At 35.0% G+C, this 19900-nt stretch overlaps 2 protein-coding genes across 2 annotated transcripts; both read right to left on the reverse strand.

Moving 5' to 3' along the window:
• Positions 1-208: 208 nt before the first annotated feature.
• On the reverse strand, positions 209-2100 carry LOC107831343 (LOB domain-containing protein 19-like). Its single transcript, XM_016659109.2, has 2 exons — positions 1750-2100; positions 209-603 (listed from the first exon to the last, which is right to left on the reverse strand). The coding sequence occupies exons 1-2, from the start codon at positions 2020-2022 to the stop codon at positions 391-393; spliced, it is 486 nt and encodes a 161-aa protein (XP_016514595.1). The 5' UTR covers positions 2023-2100; the 3' UTR covers positions 209-390.
• A 10650-nt stretch (positions 2101-12750) lies between these two features.
• LOC107831342 (putative carboxylesterase 9) lies at positions 12751-14750 on the reverse strand. The gene is made up of 2 exons (XM_016659108.2): positions 14371-14750; positions 12751-13690 (listed from the first exon to the last, which is right to left on the reverse strand). The coding sequence occupies exons 1-2, from the start codon at positions 14624-14626 to the stop codon at positions 12981-12983; spliced, it is 966 nt and encodes a 321-aa protein (XP_016514594.1). The 5' UTR covers positions 14627-14750; the 3' UTR covers positions 12751-12980.
• Positions 14751-19900: the final 5150 nt, after the last annotated feature.

The following is a 19900-nucleotide window of genomic DNA, read 5'->3' on the forward strand; positions in this document are numbered from 1 at the left end:
CACTGACTAATTTTTAAATAGCAACCTTTTAGAGTGGCTACCTGGTGTCATCTCTACAATAATTTCCTCCAAGTCCATGAGTCAATTATTAGGAAATTTGCAAGCCCAATTAGTAGCCAAATAATCCCCTTTTCGGTTCTCTTATTCTCATAACCTTTTATTTCCATAAAATATATGGTGAAACTAATGCAGGTTGACATTACAAGGAAATGAAAATAAGGCGAAGTTGAAATTGGGGGACAAGCTGAAACGGCCTAACAAGAATCAAACAAGCACAATTAGCATTGATTAGAGAAGAACATAAAAAGATTACATATAAACAAAAGAGTCGAAATCTTAAAAACTAAGTATCTTTGTCATGGCTATTGAAGACCCGAACCTAACTCAAGATTAGTGTCTAGAGTCGAAATCTCTAGCTACAGAATGGAGGTCACAGTTGTCCAGTTGTTGATCCAACACATGATGCAAAACTGTTGTATCGAACAAAGGATCCATAGACACCGATAATATGGTAGAATAACTTGCTGCCATTTCTGTAGAAGCAGATTGCAGGGTAGAAAGACGGGCTTGAACATAAGCTAACTCTGCTTGCAATGTCACAACCTACACGTATTATATGAAAACCAAACAATTAGATTTTTCAGTGGTTCAGAATAGATGTGATCTATCAATTGTATATTTACATTTTTTTTTTAAATATTACTATTTGTATATGTATGGAGAACTTGCAATAGCATGGTGTAAAAAAATGTGTACACTGTCAGTGTGTGCAAAAATTAAACTCATACAAATATATATGTACACCTATTCGCATCTGAATTGAATATTATGCCAAATCAAGACTTCCGCTCAGTGCTTTTAACAATATTTTGTAGACCTCCACGAAAGACAAAAAATCGGAGAAAGCAGGTAAGTCAAATTATTGATGTATTTAATATTTCTCGAGCTGCTAAAGTTGATTAAGGTTACTTGTTAGCCCCGGCAAGCAAAAAGACACAATACAAAGTCCACATCAATCAACTACTATTACATTATTCCAATTTATATTTCCTGTGAGTAATAGAAGAAGTCAGCATAAACCCAATAAAGGGGCACTCTCACACAAATTTTGCATCATTTCAGAAATGTTAGCTTAAAATAAATAGGGGGTCTTCACTAATAATCAGCTCATATATACAAACAGCCAGCTAAAAAACATTAACTAGTGGAGTACCATAGTTGATCTAAAAAATTTATGAGTTTTTTTGCACAGGACCATCTTTCTTTTACTAACCAAAGGAAAAAAAAATTGAGTTTAAAGAAAAACAGAAGGTCTATACAGGGAAAAACTCTATATCCATTATCCACTTCCATTTTCCAACACTTCAATTGTCTACTCCATGCTTCTTAAGTTTTCAACTCCGCGTGTAAACACACCTTTATTAACTTCAGCATTTCTAATTTAGTCGGTTCTCACCCAAAAAAAAAAAAAAAAAAAACAATTTCTCTTTTATTTGGTCAAGTTCGCGAAAAATACAAGTAGAACTAGCAAGAAAAGAGGAACCTAAGAAAAAGTCACAGCATAAAACATGTCTTATTAGATAAAGTCTCACAAGTGGAGTCTGGTATGATAGTGTGTAAGAGGCCATTTCCATTAGACAATAGACTAGAAAAAAGCAATATCAATAACAAGGATCACAAAGATAGTAACAACAAACTAAGAAAAACATTGTCTTATTTTTCAGTTACTTAAAAAAAAAAAGCAAGCACCTGTTGTTGAAGAGTGAAGATGTGAGCAACAGAGCCATAAACAGGGTCTCTAACTCTAGCAAGAGCCTCATAGCAGAGTGTAATAACAGTTTCGAGACGCTTGTTTGCCGGAATGCTAAGCAATAACTTGGAGGCATTGCTAGCTCCAAACACCTTGTGTACAGCAGCAAAGTGAGCAAAACCTTGTTCTGTGTCAAAATAAGGTGCAAATATGCAACCCTTTACGCACTTCCTTCTAAGATATTTGCATGCACCACACGGCCCACTGCTCATATTTTTGAACTTTAGTTTCCGTTTCTGTTTCTGCAAAGAGTTTTTCAATTTTGTGGGGTATGGGGAATGAAGAAGAGAAGGCAGAGAAAGAGCTAAAGATTTGGAGTGTGTGAGATATGTAGGTATTTATTCAATTATAGATGGTAGGTAGGTAGGACTACTTGTCGCGGTTTATTACTACATACAAAGTAGTTCTACTTTAATTCACTCCTATTAGATAAGAAAATGTTGAAGCTTTTGGTGGTGGGTCACTTGATAGACAGCTATGCTACTTCCTCGAACAGTATTATATTTTCTAATTAAATCATATTTATATGGACTTCAAAACACTTTAGAAATGTTTAAATAATACCACTAATAATATAATGTTGTATATGATGAGAATTAGTTTACTTTTAAGTACACTCGAACTTGTTGGAGACATTAATTTTAGATTACACCATAAGTATAATTAGTATTTCTTGAATTATAAAAGGGTGTTAGGATTTAAAAGAGTGTTTTAAATAGAGGAAAGGACGGTTTTCTGGTGTAAACTTTGAAGCCAAGGCAAATGAGAGGAGCAAAAGGGGGGAGAAAAGAGCTGCAGCTTGCGTCAAGCAATCATATAAATGTTGGAGTGGATACTGGATAGTAATAGCTCCATTTTTAATTGCTCACCTAGGAAAACAGTATATAAGAGATTAGAAATCCAACATTTAGTTTACGAGTTTGAATTTCATTAATTATGGTCACTATGTTTGATTGACATTTTTCTATTTACCGCAATATAATTTATGCTACTTAGTTCGTTTAATTGGTATCATTTTTTATTCTCTTGACAAATTTTTTGAAGGGAAACCTTAGAGGTTATCAACGATAAAGTTGTCTTCGTGTAATCTATTGGTCACGAGTTTGAGCTATGGAATTAGTCACTGATGTTTGTATTAGGGTAGACTGCCTACATTGCACCTGACTGCCCTCTTCTATTGACAAATTTTTTATAATAAAAATAGAAAAAGATCCAAATATACCTTTTATGTCTTATATTTGCTCTCCGTTCACTATTCGGCCCATAACAACTCCTATATTGTTATCTTTCATCTCAAATATTCATTTTTACATTCTCATTATTTTGTCATTGATATGACTTTGTTATGCGGCTATTTGCACAAGAAGACTTTTGATATGTTATCCATATTTATCTTTATGTCAAAAAATCTTCTTTTTTTAAAATATAATTTGTACCCATTCAAATTATATCAAACAAATTAGGACTAAACTAGAAACAGCTTATAAAAATATGAATTTAACTTACATACATTAATAATACTATAAAAAATTATACTATCATTGCATTTTTATTGAGTGTACCAAATAGCCATCCTTTTGGAGGTTATTAATATATGTTAGTATAAAAGATTAATGATGGTAAAAAATCTCCAATTTCAATGGATTACGGACCTGTTTTTCTATAGATTTTTTTTTTCGGTATTCTTTTTTAAAAACGTATTTGACCATGAAAATTTATAAGTTTTTGGAGATTTTTCGAAAGCGAGTTTTTCAAAAACCAAAAGTTTTTTGGAAAAAAGTTTTTCTCACCCACGAAACTGCATTATTTTTTCAAGTGAAATGTATGTCCAAATATAATTTCAAATCTCAAATATCATTTTTCAACTTAACTCCAAATACTAATTGTTTTAAAAAATACCAATGTTTTTGTCTAAGTGGGCGTTTGGGCATAAGAATTGTAAAAAAAATTTAAAAAATAAAAATGGTATTTGAAAATTAGAGTTGTGTTTGGACATGAATATAATTTTGGGTTATTTTTGAAGTTTTGTGAGTGATCTGAGTGAAAATTTTGAATATCAGCTTTTGTATTTTTTTCAAATTCGAAAAATTTCAAAATTCATCTTTAAGTAAAAATTGAACTTTTGATGGAAAGTGAAAAAACTTGTTATGGCCAAACGGGCTCCAAATGCCTACTATGTTGTTGAGTCCGGAACTAAAATGTGGTTCTTTTGGACTCAAACGACCGAAATGTGTGAAAAAAATATAGTGAGCAAAATATGTATAACGCCCTTTTAAAGGGCGCTATACCTTAACGGTCGTTTAGCCGTTAAGGTATAGCGCCCTTTAAAAGGGCGTTATACTTGAATTTGAAAAGACGGGCAAGTATAACGCCGTTTACTAAGGCGCTATACATATTTTGTGGGCCCACAAATAATTCTTTTGGGCTTAACTGACATAACAATAATTTAACTGGGTATAGCACCCTTATTTAAGGCGCTATACCTAAAATAAATTGTACACCAGACTGGTTTTTTATCCTATTTAAGGAGGTTAAGAATTTTTTAAAAATCCATTCATAAATATTCTCAAGTCTTCTGAAATATTTCTTCGTTAAGTTGTTTTGCATTTTGTCATAATGTCTGAAGAACGAAAAGTAAGGGTTTCATTATATTTGGAGGGGGGGTGAGGGGTGAGGTTGTAGTGGCGAATAACTCAGTAACCTATAGTTTATCTCCACAGTGTCATGTTAAGTTGCCACTTACAATGGAGTACGATAAATTGGTATCGTTGTTATATAAAAAAAATGAGAGTGAGCAAACATTCGGTGAACCTTAAAGTAACCGGAAGATATCCGTATTCTGTCACTCCGCAAGGGGTTGCTTGTTATGCTGAGTTTAACATCGAGGACGATGAAACTCTGAGATATTTTTTGAGGACTCCGGATGAATACCGAAAATTTCTTGTAATAAAAATATTGAAAATGTACGTCAAGGCTGAAGACGTTCGCAATAATGAGGTTGCGCAAAGCAGGGATATCCCTCAGTCATCGGGTGGTTATTTTGGAGCAGTTTTAGCCGAACAGGTTCCGACTGAAAGAGTTTGGCCTGATCTAAACTTATCTCCACGAGCGAATGAGGAGCGAGGAAATAATTTTTCTCCTAGTTTACATAATCCACAAGACGAGTGGTAAACTTCAATTTTTCTTTGTATTACGATGTTTATTTTTGTTGTATTAACACTCATATATTCCACAGGGGGTACCGGCCAGATATAAATTTTACAAGTTATGAACCAACGCCCGGTTGGAATATGCCTAGTTCTGGTGTGTTAGATCATAGTAGTCCATCCGGGAGTCATCACCAACAGGATAATGTCCATCATGGGATGTCAACACATTACGATTTGTAAGTGAAATGATATAGCTATATGTAAAGTATTTATCAATTTGAGTAACTCATTATTTTGTTGGTTGTGCAGTGAAAACGAGCCTCCTGAAGGTCCCGTCCTTACTCAATTGCCCGAAGACGACATATTTAATCGGGATCTAGCAGATGCACAAAGCTAGGAAGAGAATAATGATTATGACAATAATGTCGATGAGTCTGGAGATGACACACCCTTCCCTGGTGAGGAGGAGGAAGAGAATGATGGACCTGATTTGAAGATGGAGCATGCTCTACCCCCCGTTAGACCAAGAGTGTACGAGTCCCACGTGCCGTTTTATTTAGGGGAGACTCCCTACCTTGATCATTTGCCAAGTATGCCGGATGTGGATGCCCTCACAAGGGATATTGACAAAATTTGAAAAGCAATGTGGGATGAATATAGAGCAACAGTACTGTCAAAGGACATGTTTTTTACTGATAAAACGCGCCTAACCAGGGCGGTGCTAATGTACAACGTAAAAGAGTGTCGTAAGATTACGGTACGCGAGTCATCTCCAGATGTATACAAGGTAGTCTGCCGTAGATGATTTACGGGTTGTAATTGGATACTCCGTGCGAGGAAGTAGAAAACAAATATGTGGGTTGTGGGTAAATACATTGACACTCACAATTGTGAAATGGACACATTTAGTGGGAATTATTTTAACTTGAATGCTGACTTGATTTCTCTTGTCTTGATTCCACACATTGAAACGTCCATAAGGTACAAGATCAAAGAGTGTATAACATCCATCCACCAGGAATATGAGTGCACCATTACCAAAAGAAAGGCATTTCTCGGGCGCAAATGTGCGTTTGAAATTGTTTATGATAATTGGGATAAGTCCTTTGCATCTCTACCCAGGTACATGGCTGCATTGCAATACTTTAACCCCAGGACTGTTGTTGAATGGAAGCTTGAGCGGAATCCGGGAATACCAGAACATATATTCAAATATGTGTTCTGGCATTTAAACCAGCAATTGATGATTTTCTGCATTGTCGGCCGGTAATATCCATAGACGACACTCATGTCTATGGAAAGTATGATATTAAACTGTTGATCGCCGCTGCAGTAGATGCTAATAGAAGTATATTTCCCTTAGCTTTTGCTATTTGTGCCAATGAAAGCCAGGAGACGTGGACATTATTTTTGAACCACTTGAAAGAGCACGTTATCAAACAACGTTTAGGTATTTGTTTAATATCTGATCGGTATGGTGGTATTTTAAGTTTTGAACAGAATTTACGTGCATGACAGGAACCGTATGCCTGCCACCGTTGCTGTGTGAGGCACCTGAAGGCCAATTTCTAGAAGGCATATCCCAACAAGGATTTGCATGATTTAATGTGGATGACTGCAACAGATCACCAAGAGTGTAAATTGAGGAGGCACATGGAATCTATCAGGTAGGAAGACGAGGGAGCCTATCGTTGGTTGATGTGATATGAGCTTGACAAATGGACTTTGCATGCGGATGGTGGCAGAAGATGGGGAATTCTAGCTATAAATGTGTCAGAGTCTTTCAACGGGTTATTGAAGTCTGTATGAGGATTGCCTGTCACTGCCATGGTGCAGATGTCATTCAAGTAGATGTCAGAGAGGTTTGTTCAAAGGGCTAGAAATGCATCGTCATTGATGGAAATGGGTGTTGAATTTATGCCAATACCAGTGAAAAGATTTGAGAAATACAGGAAGCGAGCACATTGGCATTTATTTTTGCAGTATTGCAACGAGCGAAATATTTTTGAAGTTCGCACCACTATCCATCACAACCAGATGAATAATACACACACCGTAAATGAAGCCAAAAGGTTATGCTCTTGTGGGAAATGGTTCATCTACCATATGTCGTGCTCACATGCCATCAAGTGCTTTCAACATACAGGTTTAGGGGCAACCAACTACTTTGATAAAGAATATAGTATTGCTGCACACTTAAAACACCAATAGTGGGCAGTTGCAGCCAGTGGGTGCTGAGCATTATTGACCGCCGGAACCATTTAAAATGGTGTGTAATAAGGACTATGTACGTCAACGACAGGTGCAAAAAAGAACGCGTATACATAACCAAATGGATGTTGGTGATACCGTTTATGCACGCAAATATGGCATGTGCTCGCAAATAAGACACGACCATCATAAATGTCCTTCAGCTGGTTTGGGTGGCGGTGGTAATCCAGCTCCTGGTGGAAGTTCATCTAATGTGCCCAACTATCAAGGATACACGTAGTGTTTTGTTTCCGTAATGTGGTTGTAATAAGTGTATGTACTTGTTTATCTTGCAGAATGTATGAAATAAAATTATGTTTCCATTGATGTTAAATCTTATTGATATTTAACATTAATACTTCAGTACAACAATCTAACATAAACCCCATTTAAAAAAATAATAATTGTCTTATCGACCTGAAAAAGCTGCTCGCCTGCAAAATCTATCTTCTGAAAAAGCTGTATTTTACCCGAAAGAATCTTTAACACGCGAAGCATAGCGCAGTGAATTACTACATTATGTGTGTTATCTTGTCGAACTGAAAAGCTGCTCGCCTGCAAAAGCTATCTTCTGGAAAAGTTATTTTGTTCCTAAAAAAATTTTTAACACGCGAAACATAGCGCGATGAATTATTACGTTATGTGGGTTGTCTTGCCTATAAATTACTAGTGCATTTTAGTTATTATCTGCGCTTAACAAAAATAAATAGCAAAACTTTCCATAAATTTTTTTATTTTTCTTGCATTAACAAATGTCTGGACGCAATGACCAACCAAGGTGCTATTTGTGGCAAACGTGCGATTTTGAAGGCATGTTGGTCCGACAGTAATGTTGGGCACAGATACTGGATGTGTCAACAATTATTTGGATGCAATGACGGAAATCATTGTATGTTTGAGGAATGATATGATGAACCCATTAACCAGAAATATTACAAATCATGTTTGCAGTATGTTTGGAATATGAATGGTGAATACCAATGCCAGATCTCTGAAATGCAACGAGAAATTGCGGCAATGCATGAGAAACTAAAAGGGGCGGAAGAAGAAAAAAATAAAATGAAAGAGAAATTTAAGTGGTTGGAGCAGAGAATAATAGGCGGTAGTGACTAAACAAACACATGTATGTGTTGAGTGTAGTATTTTATTTTTATATTTTTCGTGTCATGTATTTTCATTAGTTGTAGTGAATTTAAATTATGTTAAGTTGCTATGTTTGTGTACCGGTGAATATGAAGCTCCGGTGTATCATCTGTGATGTCAGTGTACAATGCCTCCAAATGCTGCCGGACGGGCGTTAACTGTAGACGACTGGCCCCAACCAGTGCAGTCTCATCCGATGGCTGGAAACTGGTGAGCCGCTGCAACATTTTCATGTAGTGCAAACCCGTATACTCTCTGATGGCATTCGGCAAAGCAACATGGTGTCCATCAACGGGCAGCCCATACAGGACCTCCACGTCCTGAAGCGTGATAGTGGCCTCGCCAATGGGCAAATGGAATGTGTGCGTCTTCGGTCGCCACCGCTCTATCAGGGCCGTGATCAATGACCAATCCAACTGCAGCCGGCCGATCTTCACAATCCTATAAAAGCCCGTTTCCTGGAGGCGTCTGACTATACGGGGATGGAGAGGGCGGTCCCCGAGAAAGCCTCACATATCGTCTACTCTCCTGGCACGGAACGTCTGGGCCAGTAACTGTCCCTCCCATATGTGCGACGACCTATGATCGCCCTGTAACAACATTAGCTCCAGACGGACAGGTCCGGGATGCAAAGGCGGAACCTCCATGTCGTCTACTGTAAATTAAACAATATTAATTATATTATTTTACTTTAATATGTTAGTTTTATTATTTTACATGTTAGTTTTATTATTTTATATGTTTGTTTGTAAATTAAATAATTAATTTTTATAATTATACAAGATTTAATTATTAAATATTCACATATGGGTTCCGGGCTCGATATTTGAGGCCCAGTAGCACCAAGATATCCTAAATTCTTGTGTTCATGATGAGAAAATTATCTTGATTTATCACTCAACATGTCTTTTATTTTAATTGTTAGTTTAATATTGTATATATTAGTTTTATTAATTTATATGTTAGTTTTGTTATTTTACATGTTAGTTTTATTATTTTATATGTTTGTTTGCAAATTAAATAAATAATTTTCATAATTATACAAAATTTAATTATTAAATATTTACATATGGGTTCCAAGATCGATATTTGAGGCCCAGTAGCACCAAGATATCCTGGATTCTTGTGTTCATGATGAGAAAATTATCTCGATTTATCACTCAACAGGTCTATTATTTTAAATGTTAGTTTATTATTTATATGTTTGTTTAATATTGTATATATTAGTTTTATTAATTTATATGTTGGTTTTATTATTTGACATGTTAGTTTTATTATTTTATATGTTTGTTTGTAAATTAAATAATTAATTTTTATAATTATATAATATTTAATTATTAAATATTTACATATGGGTTCCGGGCTCGATATTTGAGGTCCGGTAGCACCAAGATATCCTGAATTCTTATGTTCATAATGAGAAAATTATCTCGATTTATCACTCAATATGTCTGTTATTTTAAATGTTAGTTTATTATTTATATGTTAGTTTAATATTGTATATGTTAGTTTTATTAATTTATATGTTAGTTTTATTATTTTATATGTTAGTTTTATTATTATATATTTTTATTTATGACTCACTTATTTTTGACTATAATAAAATTAAATAATTATTTTTCATAATTATACAAGATTTAATTATTAAATATTCACATATGGGTTCCGGGCTCGATATTTGAGACCCAGTACCACTAAGGTATCTTGAAAATATTATTGTTTTCTCATGTTATTTTCTTACGATTGTTGAATAGAATTGGACAGAGTTTGTGTTTGAACTATCAGCTTTTTTGTCGTATTTTTGGACTAATTTCAATAACTACAAGGATACTACACTAAAGAGCACTACACTTTACTACGCTAAAAGGACACTACATTACAAATACAAGCACTATATTAGGCCACAAGATACCACTAGAGAGAGCTAAAGTAACAATTTATCTATTTTACTAGTCTTTAAGCAAATAAATAATCTAAATCGGATAAAAATAATAAATAAATTTAATCACAAAACATTCACGAAAATACATATACCACAGTAAAAAGTAACTAATTAATATTTTTTAAACAACTAATAATAATTTTTTTATTTTTACTAATTTTTTTAGCACACTAATATCATAATCCGGATAAAAATAACAAATTAGTTAAATCGCAAAACAATCACAAAACAACATAGAACACATTAAAAACAACTAATATGCATTTTTTAAGTCGGAATACATCGATTTAAGGTTTTTGAAAGGTTGAAGATTTGGTGATTTGGAGCCGAAACGAGCAACCCACAACGAGATAACGCGTTAGCTAGGATGTGGGATCGAGAATCTTTACTTTTTGTGGGACGGGTGGGCTCCACTCAAACTTTTTTGGTCATTAATTGGGGGGGGGGGGGGCACTGATTTTTTAAGTTTTAATGGGGGGAGGGGGAGGGGGAGGGGGAGGGGGAGGGGGAGAGTTCTGGTTTGGTGGGAAGGGAAGGGGACGGTTTATTATGTAGGTATAACGCCGTTTATTGTAGCGCCTTAATAAACGACGATATACTTGCTCGTCTTTTCAAATTCAAGTATAACGCCCTTTTAAAGGGCGCTATACCTTAACGGGCAAACGGCCATTAAGGTATAGCGCTATTTAAAATGGCGTTATACATATTTTGATCACTATATTTTTTTTCACATATTTCGATCGTTTGAGTCCAAAAGAACCACGTTTGATTCCGGACTCCTATGTTGTTCACCAAAATCTTATCGAATCAAGTCAATCCGCCGTTTCATAGCCACTGCAAACGTAGCGACTCCCAACTCACGAGGTACAGACATCCCATCCAATTGTCCCTTACTCAATACTTCTTCCCCCTCTTTGCCGAACACTTCCTTATTTTCTCTTGTCATTTCAATCACAAATCACACTCAGTCCTCACCATTACTACTACAGTTGAGAAGAAACAAGAATGGAATGAAAAGAAAATGAGGAGTGTGTCGAGTTCATGCACGCAACAGTGTTAAGTAGGACTTCTGCCAATGACTTGTGAGATTTAATTTGTTGCTTTTTATTTTCACTGATTCAAAATTGAATGTGCTTGATAAAAAAATATGTATCTTGGTTCAAATAACTAAATTTACATAAATAATAATTAATTTTAACTAATAATAATATTTTTATACGGAGTTCTTAAAGAAGCACAAATATTACGTAGATCTGGTCGGACAGCAGCAGTGGCATACAATAAATGTTCTAGAAATTTAAAGTAATAATGTAGCATTCAATAATAATGAATAACAATAAATGACATTTAAGTAATTAGCTAGAAGGAATGATTCACCCAAGAAATGATTGAATAAGTGGATGTTCTTTCTGACAATGATGAATGATAGACAGTCCCTTGAATATTTGAGTTATTCTCGGATTTAGAGAAGAATATTAGTGAAAAATATGATGTTTGTATCTTAGCAAGTGAGATCCGATTCTCTTTCTCAAGTCAAAGTGTTTTTTTTTACAAATGAATATCACATTTCTCCCACTATTTTCTCTTTTTCTATATATAGGGAACCTGTTCTTAAGAAAATCTAATAGTACAAGTGCAGAAAATATCCACTAGAATATTATCTTTAATATCCTATCATGAAAACTTACCGTTATAACTCTGTCAATGGTACTCGATCTCGACCTTGTTGATACCTCGACTAGGACTCTCGTTGACTCTTCGACCACAGACTTTGCTGCTCCTTGGACCATTTCGACAAACGACGGCTTGAAAACTCTTCCCTTAGTAGACAGATTTTGACCCATACACCTAACTGCCTATTGTTTAAAAAATAATATTTGAGTACACATTATAAAATTATATCTAGTTCATTATATTTCCGTAATAGGATGTCACTTTGGTACCTAGATACATATTGACGAAGATCTACTCTGAATTAGCACCTCCATGCCTCAAATCGATATTTCACACAAAAAGCACTATCTTATCTTTTATGTTTTAATTGTTAGTATCTCTTAAGAAAGGTGTATTAACTATTCTGTTTTTTTTAAGTACTTTCATCTCTAATATTTCAAAACGGATAATAGTGTTGTGTTACGTACGCTTATAATTGATTGCGAATAAAAGAATATTTGATATGATATTACTTATGGTATGCTCGTAAATGTGCAGTGTTATACGAATGTTTAGAGTAAATTACTATGTTAAAAAAGGGTAATTGCATATGTAAGTGGCAACATGTATGTTCTAGGAATCAAAAACTGTAAATTTTTAATCAAACGTGAACTGTTTTCCCGTGAACACAAACATGAGTTTTGGTTCATGAGTATTCGCAGCAGCATTTCATCGGAAAATTAATATGAATCAATGAACAAAAAATTTCTTAACTTCAATTAAATACATTTCCACAAAACAGGTTAAAACTAAAGATGAATATAAATTCAAAACTTCCTAAACTTATTCAACTAAGAAGCAGAAATAAACAAGATCGAAATCAATTGTGTAACTTCTAGTAATTATCATTTTCTAGTTTAACATTACTTATCAATAACTGTCACCGTGGAAACAAATTTCTCTTCCAAACATATAAAGTCATAACCTTATAACAATAACACTGTTTTCCCCCCCTCTGTTATCCAAAGGAACATCAAACAAACTCCTTAATGAAATTAATAATAGCAGCAGCTCTTCGACTATCAACCACATCAATTCCATGAAATCCAACATCATCAAACCTAGCTTCAACCATAACCCCTTCCTTAACTAACATTTGCACAAAATCTTGTTGCCTATCAACCAAAGGATCACCTCCAAATCCAATCACCAAACATCTTCCAAGACTATTAATCTTATCCCTATAAGGTCCATCTGCTATTGGATTACAAAACCTATGATCCCTATCTGTCCCTTGTGGTAATGCTAAATCCCAAAGAACATCAATTACTGGTAAAGGAAAGAATGTATCTGTAGCCAACCTCATTTCAGATTTTGTCCTCATTTTACCTCCGAAAAGGGGTTGGTTCATTATTATCCCATTGATACGTAATGGCTCTATTTTTCGATCAAGAAGTTTAAGTGCAGAGTTAAAAGCAATGTTTCCTCCACAACTCACACCATAAAGGTAACACCTAGAGAAATCTCCATAATCCCTTAGCCATTTCTCACCGTTAATGCGATCCAAAGCTTGGTTCTTGATCCAAAGAACTGTTTCGACTGCGTCATAGTACGGTGCAGGGAGTTTATTTTCGGGTGCAAGACGATATTCCACGGACACAACTATGGCTGGAACCTCACTAGAGAGCTGGTTACAACTTTCATGGATCATTGTATTTGCTATGCTGAAATGAATCCACCCTCCTGCATTTACATTTAAAGTCTCTATTCAATCACATTGTGTTTAATATAATGCATCAACAACAACATACCCATTATAATCCCAGAAGTGTGGTCTGTGAACGGTATTATGTACGAAGCGTAAGAAAAATGGATCTATATAATTAAATATTTTATAATATATGATGATAGTCCATAAATGTGAACCCAATTATATTATAAGTGTGATAATTAGTTATTAGGCTGCGCACTTTATGTTCTTGGGTGGGTCTAGTATGGCGGTGAGTATAAGCTCAACTCGATGAGGCCCATCAAAGTTTTATTAATTACAGTTAGGTCCTCTCTCCAGCCCTTATATAAATACATAATCAGAATTATTTCAGAACATTTGTTGTGTGTGGTAGTTGTCCCATTAATGCCACCATTAAAAATTCCGAAATTTACTTTTTTAGTCACTTATTAATTTTGTTATTTAATATAATAAAATGTTTTAACATTTTACTTCCTCTACCTTCAGCAGGTAGAGAGATTATTTCTGACAGACCCTTGACCCAAAAAAAATAATTCTCACAAGGTTTGAAAAAGAAGTGTTTAATATAATGCAGTGAAGAATTAAAAATAGAAAAGAGGCACATATAATTAACATTATTCTAACATGATTAAAGAGGTAATCGTACTAACATAAAGGGAATTTGTGCACCAACCTGCATGGAAGTAAATTATGATGGGAAGTTTTGCGACGGATTTATCATTGGAAGGCAATTTACTTGGACGATAAAGTCTGATCCAAGTTTTCTTGTCTGCATTTAAAGTGATATCTTTGCTAACAACGGATTCATGACCAGGGAGATGTCCTTGATCACCAGTGGCTTGGGTTGTTGGAAAATCAAGGAGACGAGTTAAAGTTCCATCTTTATTGAGCAACACATTGAGGTGGTCGTAAGGATCAAATTTTGACATGATTATGAAAACCTTGGCAATATTTAGGTAAATGGGGAGAACGGATTGTGATTTGTGAGTTGTTAATTTGTATCAACTCGATGCAACCAAGAATAATAATTAAATTGTGCAAAAATTTGGTTATTTTTGTCATAATGGGGTTGTGACAAATATAGGTCCAGCCTTAACCCTCGGACAATTTTGAGCTTGTAACACGAAATGTGGATTTTGGTTGTAAATTACATGCATGTTAGTTTTACATTTGACCAATTCTTCTTTATGTTCCTAGTAATTTGGTAGAGTTTAATTTTTTAAATCGTTTTCTTATCCTTTTATTATGGACATGATATATGTACACACGCAAATTTGAGTTGGGTGAGTCTGTTTTTACTCATGGATAAATTTTATCTTGACCCAAGTCATATTTATCTTAGAAATTTTTTGATAGCTTCAATCATGATCAATTTATTATTTAATCTATTTTACTCACTAGTAGTGTAAATTTTAAGCAGTAAAAAGAAAACCAACCCAGATTTGAGATGCGATTTGGATTGTAATTCACCCACCACGTAAATTCAAGATTAAAGGAGGGAATATATGTCAATTTACCATCATGTCACAAAAACTTGTAGGGAAATAATAGTATTTCTTATTTCACGAATACTCTAGGCTCCCATGAAAGTTAAGCCCATAAAACTTTGAAGCCTACTAAATTTGTTGATTGCACCTTAGACGAAGCCCATTAAAATTTCATGCCTATTAACATTTTCAATGGTACATTAGACTAAAAACTGTTATCTTACTTTTATTAGAAAAGATACTTCAATGGTGTTACTTTCTATTTGTATTGAACTTTCATTCCGTGTCTACCAACTATATATCTATAACATTAGAACAAAAAAGAAAAGGGATTTACGTAATTTAACGTTACTCCCATCTCAACAAATGAAATTCTTATCGTACCTTGTTCCTGATAACCTTGACCTAGCTCAAAGCAAACTAGTATTAGAGCAATTATCAACTTTTAATTTTTGTGTCACATGGTGAAAAGATTACGTTATCTAACATAATTAAATTACTAGCAAATGAAGATGTTGTTGTTTTAAGGATTTTTTAGGGTCATAACCTTCAAAACAAGTTTTATTTTGTTATTTTTTATTATACACAGGAGGAAAGGGAAGGATAAATAAGAGAGTCTTTAGCGGTAAAGTGAGGAATATTTTTGTGTGTATCTTTTTCCACTTGTTTTAGGCATACCAAATCACATAGCCTTATGTTCCATCAGTAATTAACACTGTGAGTTTTGAGCTGAAAGAGTAGCATTGACTGAAGCACTAAATTTTGTTGAACCCATAGTTAGATTCACCACTATTTTCCTCCAACGAAAAAAAAAAGGAATTACATGATTATGTACTACGTGCACTCTAACTTTTCTATATAAGATTAGATCACAACATGTTTTCCCGATAACTTGGTGTCAAATATTCCCTTAAAAATAAATTAAAAAACTCTTCAGATGAAGGAATAGATCACTTGACCAAATCTACTTTTTAAGGTCATAAAGTCGTTCTAAGAAAATAATCATGATTAACATTACTTTCAAACTTCAAGTCCTGTTACTTCTACTTTGACTCCTTTAATTATTCAGTACCGTTTTATTAATTTAATAATTAAATATTCTTTACACTAAATAATAGGGGTTCCTTTCTTCTTAAAGCTACATAAACAAACTGAATTTACAATCAACACCCACCATGCCGTATGTCGGGGTGACATCCTGTCATTTAAAACACAATTTCATTCCAGAAATTTGGTAGTTTCTTATATTTTTTTAGTCTTAATAAAACCAAAAATACCTTAAATTAGACTACATTCAATTTTATTATTATATATATAGTCCTTAGTTTTATGTTTCCTAGGTTTTGACCACACGAGTGAGAATCAAACCTTTAGCTAGCCATTAGATAAAAGGAAGAAAACTTGTAGCCTGTAGGGCCATGACAATATATTGCATCATCCAAATATGATCGATTAACTATGAGTTTTAGTAAGCTAATACTATTATTCTTTTTGCTTTTTATTTTTACCTTAAAAGAAAGAGAAAAATAAATAATAGGAAACCATGTTTAGGTTTTAGAAATTAAACTTTTATAAGAAACTGTATGGAATGTTGTGACCTGAATGAAGGGTTAACCACCTTTGTCAATAAAGTGGATATTCAAAGTTCGATTTTTAGCTAGTTTGAGTTTAAGAATGCAATGATTTTAAGATTTTATTTTCTTACTAATATTACTTTTATTATTTTTGGTATAGCTATAGTTTGTATTATTAACACACAGTATAAAACAATTTTTTTTAACGAAACACTGTTGGATGACCCTTACTTAATTAAGAGTGCCTCTACCACTGCATAAAATGAAAATAAATTCACTAACAACTTTTTTGGTGCTAGTATTACGAAGGGTAATCCAAAAAACAATTAAATGAAAAATTTAAATAAATAAAAGAGAGTAGCAGCTGTCCGTCAAAATACAAAATCAAAGTCTCAAACCATCAAATAACGTCATTTTCTTTACTTAGAAAGGACGTTAAGGCTATGTGCTTAGTTACAAATTAAACAGACAGGGATGCACCACATCTTTGAAATTGTTAGTTTCTAGATTCAGAGTAGTTAAGGTTATACCATTTTTCTTCTCGATGAAAATTTGTCCAATTTCCAAATCTGATATTCCATTAAAATCGTCTTTTTTCTTCACTGGTCAAAGGTTCTATATACGGTCAAAACCGATTTTCGACCTTCGTATGGTTAGTAAGGATTGGAACATAATAGACCGAAGGTCATCTTCATAATATCGAGACAAGATCTGAATCTAGGTTACCAAGCTCGAATTTTTGGGACCGATCAAATACCGAGCTCGAAGTCATTAGCGAGCTCGAAGTCCAAATCGGACTATGAAGTGAAGCGGTGTCATCAAACTTAAGAGCCAGAGACCGACCAAATATCAAGCCCGATTCGATACTGAGCCCCGAGTCAATATCGAGCTCGAGTTAATATCGAGCTCTAAATCTGAAAATCGATCAATACCAAATCCGACCAAGATCGAGGCAAGAGACAAGAGCTGTTACAGTCGCACTAAGGGAGAGAATCTCAGCGGGAATTAGGAAAAAGCTAATCTATCATAGGATTCCCACTATGTATTTTTAATTATATCTAAAGTAGGATTCCTCCACTATAAGAGGGATAGCTACTATTTCTGTAAGGAAAAAAGATCAAGGCATACATACACTCTCATATTATTGATATTCATAGAGAAAAACATACTGATATTCATATAGAGATTATCCTTTTTTGAGTTTTGTATATTGATTCGTCTTGTTTGTTCATAAACCATTTTTCACTCAGTTTGGTTTATATTTCATTCTTTATACAGTCAATACTCAATATATTTCTATTTACCTTTACAATTTGTGCCACGTTATTCTACGTATCCTTAGAACCACGTATAAATTCAACTCTATCCGATTTCAGTTAAACCGTTTGGCGCCCACCGTGGGGCTAAGGATAACCGTGGTTATTTGGTACGAATCTCTACAAAACATACTATTTTACGCTTGCTCTTGGAAGTATCTTTGATTTCAGGTTGAAAATGACGAATTCTCAATTGATGGCCCTACCTATCGACAATGAAATCGGCCTTCAAGATGAGAACAACAATTTAACCCCCGAGGGTGGAAGGCCACTCGTCGATCCCGTTGGAGCTCGGGTCGAAGAGCCAGTAGATGTTAATTCATATGTGGCCATCGAGGCGAACCAACGTTCCGACCCTGAAAATAGCATTCATGATGGAACTTGGTCTGCAGCTCGAAATACCCAAAACGAGGAGAACGTAATCAGCTTGCGTATGATTTTGAAATGTTGCAAGCTCAACAAGTAGCAATAGCCCAATTATAGAGCCAAACCCAGGCACCGACCAGACTCGAGCTCAGTCCACCCCAAGAAGTCACCCACAAAACGGGGCCAACCATAGTAAGGTCAAATGAGCAAGAATCGGGATTAATCCCAAAATCGTTAAGATGTTCGAAGAACTGACAAAACGAATAGAGTGTGGAGAAAGGAGGATCGAAGAAACGACAAAAAAATGAAAACATATAACTCCAGGGTTGATCAGATCCCAAGGGAACCTCCGATATTGAAGGACTTAGATTCAAAAGCCTTTTCCCCCGAATGCGGCCCCTAAACCAATCCCAAAGAAGTTTTGCATGCCCGCAATTCCTAAGTATAATGGAACGACCGACCCCAACGAACATGTCACCTCTTACACATGTGCCATTAAAGGGAACGATCTAGAGGATGATGAGATCGAATCTGTATTATTGAAAATATTCGGTGAAACTCTGTCAAAGGGAGCAATGATATGGTATCATAATTTACCGTCTAACTCTATCGATTCTTTTGCTATGCTTGCAGATTATTTTATAAAAGCACACGCCGGATCCATAAAGGTCGAGACAAGGAAGTCGGACCTTTTCAAGGTAAGACAGAAGGACACCGAGATGCTGAGAGAGTTCGTATCTCCTTTACAAACGGAACGAATGGTTCTACAATTGGTCACTGATGATTGGGTTGTATAAGCTTTCATTCAAGGACTGAACGAGCGGAGCTCGATGGTTTCACGACAGTTGAAGCAGAATTTGATTGAGTACCCGGCTATTACTTGGGCTGATGTACATAATCGATATCAATCGAAGATCAGAGTTGAAGATGACTAGTTGGGGTCTAGGTCCGTTATTAAAAGGAACATCGACCGAGAACCAAGGTCAAACAAGGATCGATATCGGCCATATAACGGAGATCGTAGGGGTAGCAAACCTTCGCACAACCCCGTACGAGGTGAAAGGAAAAGTGATCGAGGCCAAGGGTCTCGGGGCTGATGAACAGGAATGGGTTCGACATGCATATCGGACCTAAGGAAGCACCACGGTTATCAGAGTATAACTTCAGCATCGATGCATCCGCCATTGTGTCGGCTATCAAACACATCAAAGATACTAAATGGCCTCGACTCCTGCAGACCGATCCTGCCCAGAGGAATCCCAATAAAATGTTCGAATATCATGGCACTCATGGCCACAGAACGGAAGATTGCAGGCAATTGAGAGAAGAGGTAGCCCGGTATTCAATAAAGGGCACCTTCGAGAATTTTTAAGTGATAGGGCCAAAAACTATTTCAAAAACAGGTGCTTAAACGCACTAAGATGTCGATTGTAAGAGAAAAGCGATCCCGGACTATGGAT

The sequence above is a fragment of the Nicotiana tabacum genome, chromosome 19, assembly GCF_000715075.1.
Source record: "Nicotiana tabacum cultivar K326 chromosome 19, ASM71507v2, whole genome shotgun sequence".
NCBI classification, from domain to species: domain Eukaryota; kingdom Viridiplantae; phylum Streptophyta; class Magnoliopsida; order Solanales; family Solanaceae; genus Nicotiana; species Nicotiana tabacum.

Coding starts and splice junctions, on each gene's coding strand:
- LOC107831343 (XM_016659109.2), bottom strand. CDS start 2,022: ATGAGCAGTGGGCCGTGTGGTGCATGCAAATATCTTAGAAGGAAGTGC. Junction 604..1,749: donor TCTTCACTCTTCAACAACAG/GTGCTTGCTTTT, acceptor TAATACGTGTAG/GTTGTGACATTGCAAGCAGA.
- LOC107831342 (XM_016659108.2), bottom strand. CDS start 14,626: ATGTCAAAATTTGATCCTTACGACCACCTCAATGTGTTGCTCAATAAA. Junction 13,691..14,370: donor CATAATTTACTTCCATGCAG/GTTGGTGCACAA, acceptor ATGTAAATGCAG/GAGGGTGGATTCATTTCAGC.